At 49.4% G+C, this 9,415-nt stretch overlaps 1 protein-coding gene across 3 annotated transcripts in view; it reads left to right on the forward strand.

Moving 5' to 3' along the window:
* Nucleotides 1–2,656: 2,656 nt before the first annotated feature.
* Nucleotides 2,657–9,415, forward strand: part of GNPTAB (N-acetylglucosamine-1-phosphate transferase subunits alpha and beta) — an 80,519-nt gene continuing 73,760 nt past the window's right edge. The window contains exons 1-3 of one of the 3 annotated variants that reach the window (XM_085874970.1): nucleotides 2,657–2,906; nucleotides 3,243–3,376; nucleotides 5,933–6,012. In XM_085874970.1, coding sequence (XP_085731096.1) covers nucleotides 3,245–3,376; nucleotides 5,933–6,012 — 212 coding nt within the window. In that variant the 5' untranslated portion in view covers nucleotides 2,657–2,906; nucleotides 3,243–3,244. The remainder of the gene's footprint in view (nucleotides 2,907–3,242; nucleotides 3,377–5,932; nucleotides 6,013–9,415) is intronic. The other 2 variants (XM_085874969.1, XM_085874971.1) reach the window with 2 other exon arrangements.

The following is a 9,415-nucleotide window of genomic DNA, read 5'->3' on the forward strand; positions in this document are numbered from 1 at the left end:
ACCATGCAAATGGCGTGACCTCCCTCTCACCCCTCCCCCCTCCCCCCACTGGATGTCATCAGTGGAAACCCATGTTGTTCTCAACAGGGCTGATCACATTTTGGCACTTGATGCCTTGATTGTTTCAGATCACGATGTCGAATTCCTTGCCATGGCGTCTCATTTGCATCGGTGATCATGATCAGTGCACATACGGTGACCCGTCTCCTCGGACAAGTGGGGTCTCTTCAGTCCACTGTACACAAGTTGATTGATGTATGCTCCTCAATGACTACAACCATGCATTGGCCCACAAGTTCCTTGAAACCCTTTCAGACACCCCCAGCATGATGTGTGTTCCAACATTGATGTGTTCCAACATTGCCATTGAGCCTGGTCCGAGTTCTCTGTGTACACAAGACTCGTCGCCCATGCAGATGTGGCCTCAATCTAACATCATGCACAGTGTACGCGGCCGTGTCCGCATTCCCAACTGTACTACAAGTCCCATCACTCTCGGGCGATATTCTCATTTTGGCATTGCGCATGGTAGCCAAATCACTGAGGTTGTGAGCCCCCCTCCAGTGTTTCCTCAGTGTGCACACGCCACCTTCAACTCGTGCCTGTGTTGACACTATCTGTGGTGATCCTGGCAACACAACGGATATGGTGAAGTTTGCCTCCCTCCATCGTCAGTTCTCACCTGTGTTTGACCTAAAAGTCATCAGTTATAAGGGCACTGTCAAGAGCATTTGTGCCATTGGCAATATACGTCCAATTCAACACTACAGCACAAGGGTTATCTCCCCCAGTATGACCGATCATGCAGTTGCCCGGAAACCCCCCCCCCTTTCCAACTAAAAAAGATTTACCATTACAGTGGCAAACCCAGGGGTTCCCTGGTCACCTCGAACTCCTTGTCCCACAAAAGTGTGCCACAAAAAAGGCCAGAAGCCTCAGAAAAACTGTATCAATACAGCACCTAATAAACAATAAACCACTAACAGCTCACAGTAATTTATTTGGAAAATTTATAATTTTCTGTTATTTGGAAACCCCCCCTACCCAATTCCTGGATTTGCCCCTGTCATGCCTTGTTGACCTTGTCATGCCTTGTTGACCTTATCATGCCTTGTTGACCTTATCATGCCTTGTTGACCTTGTTGACCTGATCATGCCTTGTTGACCTTATCATGCCTTGTTGACCTTATCATGCCTTGTTGACCTTGTTGACCTGATCATGCCTTGTTGACCTTATCATGCCTTGTTGACCTTATCATGCCTTGTTGACCTGATCATGCCTTGTTGACCTTATCATGCCTTGTTGACCTTGTCATGCCTTGTTGACCTTATCATGCCTTGTTGACCTTATCATGCCTTGTTGACCTTATCATGCCTTGTTGACCTTGTTGACCTGATCATGCCTTGTTGACCTTATCATGCCTTGTTGACCTGATCATGCCTTGTTGACCTTATCATGCCTTGTTGACCTTGTCATGCCTTGTTGACCTTATCATGCCTTGTTGACCTTATCATGCCTTGTTGACCTTATCATGCCTTGTTGACCTTGTTGACCTGATCATGCCTTGTTGACCTTATCATGCCTTGTTGACCTGATCATGCCTTGTTGACCTTATCATGCCTTGTTGACCTGATCATGCCTTGTTGACCTTATCATGCCTTGTTGACCTCATCATGCCTTGTTGACCTTATCATGCCTTGTTGACCTTGTTGACCTTATCATGCCTTGTTGACCTTGTTGACCTGATCATGCCTTGATCTTGTTGACCTGATCATGCCTTGTTGACCTTATCATGCCTTGTTGACCTTGTTGACCTTATCATGCCTTGTTGACTTTATCATGCCTTGTTGACCTTGTTGACCTGATCATGCCTTGTTGACCATGTTGACCTGATCATGCCTTGTTCACCTTATCATGCCTTGTTGACCTTGTTGACCTGATCATGCCTTGTTGACCTTGTTGACCTGATCATGCCTTGTTCACCTTATCATGCCTTGTTGACCTTGTTGACCTGATCATGCCTTGTTGACCTTGTTGACCTGATCATGCCTTGTTGACCATGTTGACCATATCATGCCTTGTTGACCATGTTGACCTGATCATGCCTTGTTGACCTGATCATGCCTTGTTGTATTTTTTTTAATCAATTTTTTTACATTTTAAAGTTTTTGTATCTTTTTCTTCTTCTCCCCCTCCACCCCCCCCCCACTCAGGGGAGGGGGCATGGGCTTGGTTTAAAACACACATCGACCACACAACACCCCTTTACGAGGTCCCCACCAACAAAAAAAGAGAGACGATCCGCAAAAGAAAAAGACGACGGTGTAATGGTTCGTGCAATACTTTGGCTCTGAAGGGTGCCGGCGATAGCTCGCATTTTTTTTTTATTTCGTTTTCCCCTCACTGCAGGAAGTGACGTTTTCATACCAACCACCAGCAGACAACGAAGTATCTTAACCGGTAAAATAGCGTCAGGGTAATTGACCAGTACCGGTTAAATATAACCGTTACAAATACACAATTTTTTTTTAAAGTATAATTCTCACACTTCACTCATCAGGACTAAAGTGCTCGGTGATTGATTCGTCTCCCCTTGTCCTTGCAACACGACACTTCCGGCTGGATTTCAGAACGACTCGCTCGGCGATTGATTCGTCACCCCTTGTCCTTGCAACACGACACTTCCGGGTTGATCCCAGAACGACTCGCTCGGCGATCGATTACAAGATGCATGTCGATTGCACGAACTATCGATGGTGTTCTGAGTGGAATTGTTGATAATGACGACAAGCTCGGGGTTCGTGACCTGCTTCGCGAACTAAAGCCGTTGGGACACGGCTCGGGCTGATGCGGATCGAGTCACGAGTGCAGCGTTGAGTGGTAAACGAATTGGTTAATCTCACAGGTGGTTTATTACACGAATCTTGGCCATTCATTTAATTATTTCCACCTCAGCTTACATCCTCGAATGTCTTCATGATGCTCATTCCTTCACTCCTTGCATCAAACCCTGTGTATTGTCAATTACAATGATTGAATTCTGCGTCACGTGACGTTGTCTGGTTGTTAACGTCAGCTTTTACAATTGTTGCACGTGACTCGAGGTCCACCTGAGAGCCTCTGCCCGTTCGGAGAGGTTTTGCGATTCAGTGGTTGGGCCTTTGATGATATATGGTGCCGAGTTGGATGGCTGAGGAGATTATTCAGGTCTGTCCCTCTCTCTGCTTTCTCTGTCCCTCAGGTATGTTGATCAGAACCACCATGAAGCAGTTTCAGAGAAGAGTTTACAGCTTCCTGTCAAGGACCTTCGCCCTCTCCTGCTGTTTGTTGATATCACTGGCACTCACCTTGGCAATCCTGCTCATCTCTGGGCAGGTGACCCTCGCGTGTCCACAACCTCGTGGCCACACCGATAGATGCCGGGACGGTTGTCATGACTGGAGTTGGCGGACTCGACCCGTTGCAGTAATCGGTCAACCAAAATAAATAATTAATTACAAATAAACTGGCTGCGTTGTTTTTGCATTCAAAGTATTTCGTCATGGAAGAGTGACGTGACGGAGGTCAAAATGGCAACAAGCTCGGGGGATGAGTGGGGTGGAGGAGAGAAAGTCGGGTTTAGCCTGGTGTCGGCTTAAAGGTTAAGGAGGCTAGCTTATGATCTTTAAGGTCTTGAGTTTGAGCCTTTTGTGTCGTTGAAATAACACCAGGTGGGTTGATTCAGCCTGTCATCCTTCTGAGGTCGGAAAAATGACTACCAGCTCACTGGAGTAATTTAAAGCCATTCCGAGTATCGGATGTCGGAGTGGCGACCCGTGCAGGACTGCACTCCTCAGCCAAATGAAATTGCCTCGGCAACTCCATGTGCCTCACGGCGTGGAAGGAATGGTTATTTATTATGCTGGGTTAATGGAGGTTGAAAAGACGGTGAGTAGGTACCCGACGCCGTGGATGGAAGGCTGGGATTGAACTGCTTCTGAAACGCGGTTCCACAAACGGGGGGAGAAGAGGATGAAAATAATGGAATTGTTGGGCCAAGTGGCCTTTTTCAGTCTCGGGTTTCCCTTTGTTTGAGGTACACCACCTTGAAAAGTGTTGCATCATAAATGTGCCACCCTTAAAACATTTTGATCATTAAATTTGGAGACTTTTGTCACATTTGTCACCCCTTGACTTTTGTCACATTTTGTTGTGTTACAGCCTGAGTTGAAAATGGATTAAATTGAGATTTTTTTTTTGTCACCGATCTACACAAAATACCCCATAATGACAAAGTGAAAACGTGTTTTTAGAATTTTTTTTTACAAAGTTATTAAAAATGAAAAGCTGAAACGTCCTGCGTCAATAAGTATTCAATCCCCCTGAGTCAATACTTTGTTGAAGTGCCTTTGACAGTGATTACAGCTTCCAGTCTTCTTGGATATATCTGTATCAGCTTTGCACCTCTGGATTTGGGGAGGTTCTCCCAATTCTTCCTTGCAGATTTGCTCAATCTCTGTCAAGCTGGATGGGCAGCACCGGTGAACAGCAATCTTCAAATCTTTCGACAGATTCTCAATGGGATTAAAGTCTGGGCTTTGGTATTTTATGTAGATCAGTGAATTTTTTTTAAAAAATTTAGTCAATTTTAAATTCAGGCTGTAACAACAAAATGTGAAAAAGTCACGGGGTGTGAGCACTTTCTGAAGGCACTGCACATCATAGAAACTCGATTTTTGTTGAGTGTGTCCCCTTGTGACTGTTACATTGACATTCCATCTTGCTTCTTATGACCTTTGGTGTCCACATTTATATGATTCAAATAACCTAAAATGCTTTTACTTTGTCTCCATATTTTATTTACATAAACTTTGCTTTGGTCTTTTTACTTGTGTTTAACCTACATCTTACCCATTCTGTTACTGCACACAATTTGCTGAGTTGCCATGGCTACCACAACAAAACTTTATCTTACTTACATCCTTGTTTACTTACATACACATTGCATCCGGCACCAACACTTTAAATGTCTTCATTGTTTTTAAAATCTTTAGTCTCATCTTCCTTTCTACACCCTCATCTTGCAAACCAAAGTAATTCATATTCCCAACTTTTAGGTTATCTTGTCACTAAGCATCATTGGTGGCGGTTAAACATCATACAGTGTCCTTCGTGAAGAGTATGCGAGCTGTCGTCGCACCCTGAACAAATTACAAATTCCTGTCCTGACTTCCTGTGTTGGAATGGCAACCCATCCAGGATTGTAATCCCAGCCACAGAAACTACTTTGGCAGAACGGACGCTTTGTATAGACTATAGGAGGAGGAGATTGGGACCATACTCTGTGCAGAGCGTTGGTGCTACCGAAGCAGTCTCCTTGGCTATTGGGCACAATCCTGGATGGGTCGCCACTCCGACGCAGTATACCAGCATGCTGGAACTCATTTTGCCGACCTCGGAAGGATGACAGGCCGAGTTAACCCCACCTGATATTAATTCAACAGCTGAGCCGGATTTGAACTCAGGACCCAAGGATCCAAAGCCCGCCACCCTAACCATTAAGCAAACACCAGGCATGGACTACAGAGCATGGTTTATGATCTGATCTGAGCATTCCTGCCCAGATGAGCTGCTTACCACATCAACAACATACAAAGCCAGAACTGTGCCTCTCCTATCGACAATACTGCTGTGGCTCCTTGCGTACATGTCGGCATTTAGTCCTTCCACATTTGTATCCTTAAACAGATGGTCTGTTCAAGATAAATTTAAGGCTAATTTAAAAACTGTAAAGCATTGTTGAAGGATTTAAGGATGCAGGTTAATGCTCACAGCATCTTGGTATGTGACTTCTTGCACAGTATTCCGAGATTTATGACAGGCATAATTTGCTCATGGAGATCGGGCAGAAAAAAACGTTGTCTAACACTAATACAGAATGTCTCTTTACAGGCTTTGCTGCAGTGGAGTCGAGCTTCGCTTGCCAGTAACTCAGACTTGGACAACATTGTTGGCCGTAGTTTCAAAGACAGGTGAGTACCCAGATGTTACAGATGAACGCACAAATCTATTTTAATAAAAGGCAGTGTGTGTATCTCCTCTATAACTGCAAAACCATAAAACCTAGGAGCCTGAAACTTTGCATGCATACGAAGAAAACTCCAAGGAAGTGCAAGAGTGAAAATTGGGTGTTTGGCTTAATTAAAACACTCCTTTTGAAGATAATTAACGGAATTATTTAATTTTATCCTTCATCAGGCGTTCCTCGGCCACCACTCTCTGGGTCTTCAGGCGTTTCCTGTGTAACCTCGCTGGGTTCTGAAGCCGCGATGCTTTTTTGGCCTGCTCAACCACGCTTTGACTCGGAACAGGCCGCAACGATTTCTTAACGATAAAGTGTTTTTTTTCACTTTCCGCACACATCGAATGCCTGTTCATCATAGCCACAAATCGTTGTATACATCGCTTTTGTAAGTAGTATAGTTTTCAAATTAGGAGCTTGGAGCAATTTCACGCATTATATGATACGATTTTTCACAATCTACTCTCACGGATTAATTAAAGTAGATCTTCGAAATATTTTGGTTTTGAGGATCGGATATCGTCTGGACTCAATAAGTGTCAATCTGTTGTGAAATCTGATAATTTAAAGAAATAATGAATCTTATCACGAAGCCAATATACCTATTTACTTTAAGAAAGCAAGGCTATGTTCCCTCCTCCATACATACACAAGAAAAAGTGAAATTTCCTATATGATTTATATCAAAAAGTGAGCGAAATGATTTAATGCATTCACTGCTCGACCTCGTGCCCTGTCTCCCAGCGGGACTGCCGATCTATAGCGTCTGCCAGATCTGTGCCAATATTTTCAGAGATTTCGCGACATGCTCTACGGGGAATCAAAGCCAATCTGGTAAAAAAACGGACGTTTTAAAATAAAGTTATAACGTTTATGCAGACTCTGAACCGATGTAACGTGCACAGACAAGCAGGTAAAATGGCGCATTTTCTACGATGCTTATTTCACAGGCGATTGAACTTTGCGATGTCTCCAGGGTTGTTCTGCATTAAGAGGAAACACTTTTGTGGATAAAATCATTTTATTTAATTGATTCATTTTATTTCATTAACTGCTGCGTGCGCAGAGAAGACGGGCTTTAAAGTTAACGGGATCCTTTGTGGTATGCATTGACAGCCTGGCCAACCTTTCCTTATCAACCATTTAATTGGAGTGCTTGCATGAGTGCTTAAGCCACTTGCCGAGCACCCATTGTCGACAGTGTTGCCGCGCTACGTTGTTCTGAGCGAATTGTTCACTCTGTGGACGCTTTTGCTGCGCCACGTCACCCTGCGCGAGTGGTTGGTGCTCCGTCACCCTGCGCGAGTGGTTGGTGCTCCGTCACCCTGCGAGAGTGGTTGGTGCTCCGTCACCCTGCGCGAGTGGTTGGTGCTCCGTCACCCTGCGCGAGTGGTTGGTGCTCCGTCACCCTGCGCGAGTGGTTGGTGCTCCGTCACCCTGCGCGAGTGGTTGGTGCTCCGTCACCCTGCGCGAGTGGTTGGTGCTCCGTCACCCTGCGCGAGTGGTTGGTGCTCCGTCACCCTGCGCGAGTGGTTGGTGCTCCGTCACCCTGCGCGAGTGGTTGGTGCTCCGTCACCCTGCGCGAGTGGTTGGTGCTCCGTCACCCTGCGCGAGTGGTTGGTGCTCCGTCACCCTGCGCGAGTGGTTGGTGCTCCGTCACCCTGCGCGAGTGGTTGGTGCTCCGTCACCCTGCGCGAGTGGTTGGTGCTCCGTCACCCTGCGCGAGTGGTTGGTGCTCCGTCACCCTGCGCGAGTGGTTGGTGCTCCGTCACCCTGCGCGAGTGGTTGGTGCTCCGTCACCCTGCGCGAGTGGTTGGTGCTCCGTCACCCTGCGCGAGTGGTTGGTGCTCCGTCACCCTGCGCGAGTGGTTGGTGCTCCGTCACCCTGCGCGAGTGGTTGGTGCTCCGTCACCCTGCGCGAGTGGTTGGTGCTCCGTCACCCTGCGCGAGTGGTTGGTGCTCCGTCACCCTGCGCGAGTGGTTGGTGCTCCGTCACCCTGCGCGAGTGGTTGGTGCTCCGTCACCCTGCGCGAGTGGTTGGTGCTCCGTCACCCTGCGCGAGTGGTTGGTGCTCCGTCACCCTGCGCGAGTGGTTGGTGCTCCGTCACCCTGCGCGAGTGGTTGGTGCTCCGTCACCCTGCGCGAGTGGTTGGTGCTCCGTCACCCTGCGCGAGTGGTTGGTGCTCCGTCACCCTGCGCGAGTGGTTGGTGCTCCGTCACCCTGCGCGAGTGGTTGGTGCTCCGTCACCCTGCGCGAGTGGTTGGTGCTCCGTCACCCTGCGCGAGTGGTTGGTGCTCCGTCACCCTGCGCGAGTGGTTGGTGCTCCGTCACCCTGCGCGAGTGGTTGGTGCTCCGTCACCCTGCGCGAGTGGTTGGTGCTCCGTCACCCTGCGCGAGTGGTTGGTGCTCCGTCACCCTGCGCGAGTGGTTGGTGCTCCGTCACCCTGCGCGAGTGGTTGGTGCTCCGTCACCCTGCGCGAGTGGTTGGTGCTCCGTCACCCTGCGCGAGTGGTTGGTGCTCCGTCACCCTGCGCGAGTGGTTGGTGCTCCGTCACCCTGCGCGAGTGGTTGGTGCTCCGTCACCCTGCGCGAGTGGTTGGTGCTCCGTCACCCTGCGCGAGTGGTTGGTGCTCCGTCACCCTGCGCGAGTGGTTGGTGCTCCGTCACCCTGCGCGAGTGGTTGGTGCTCCGTCACCCTGCGCGAGTGGTTGGTGCTCCGTCACCCTGCGCGAGTGGTTGGTGCTCCGTCACCCTGCGCGAGTGGTTGGTGCTCCGTCACCCTGCGCGAGTGGTTGGTGCTCCGTCACCCTGCGCGAGTGGTTGGTGCTCCGTCACCCTGCGCGAGTGGTTGGTGCTCCGTCACCCTGCGCGAGTGGTTGGTGCTCCGTCACCCTGCGCGAGTGGTTGGTGCTCCGTCACCCTGCGCGAGTGGTTGGTGCTCCGTCACCCTGCGCGAGTGGTTGGTGCTCCGTCACCCTGCGCGAGTGGTTGGTGCTCCGTCACCCTGCGCGAGTGGTTGGTGCTCCGTCACCCTGCGCGAGTGGTTGGTGCTCCGTCACCCTGCGCGAGTGGTTGGTGCTCCGTCACCCTGCGCGAGTGGTTGGTGCTCCGTCACCCTGCGCGAGTGGTTGGTGCTCCGTCACCCTGCGCGAGTGGTTGGTGCTCCGTCACCCTGCGCGAGTGGTTGGTGCTCCGTCACCCTGCGCGAGTGGTTGGTGCTCCGTCACCCTGCGCGAGTGGTTGGTGCTCCGTCACCCTGCGCGAGTGGTTGGTGCTCCGTCACCCTGCGCGAGTGGTTGGTGCTCCGTCACCCTGCGCGAGTGGTTGGTGCTCCGTCACCCTGCGCGAGTGG

This window comes from Eptatretus burgeri, chromosome 3 (assembly GCF_056783735.1).
Source record: "Eptatretus burgeri isolate ZD-2024b chromosome 3, Ebu_testis_v1, whole genome shotgun sequence".
Taxonomy (NCBI): Eukaryota; Metazoa; Chordata; class Myxini; order Myxiniformes; family Myxinidae; genus Eptatretus; species Eptatretus burgeri.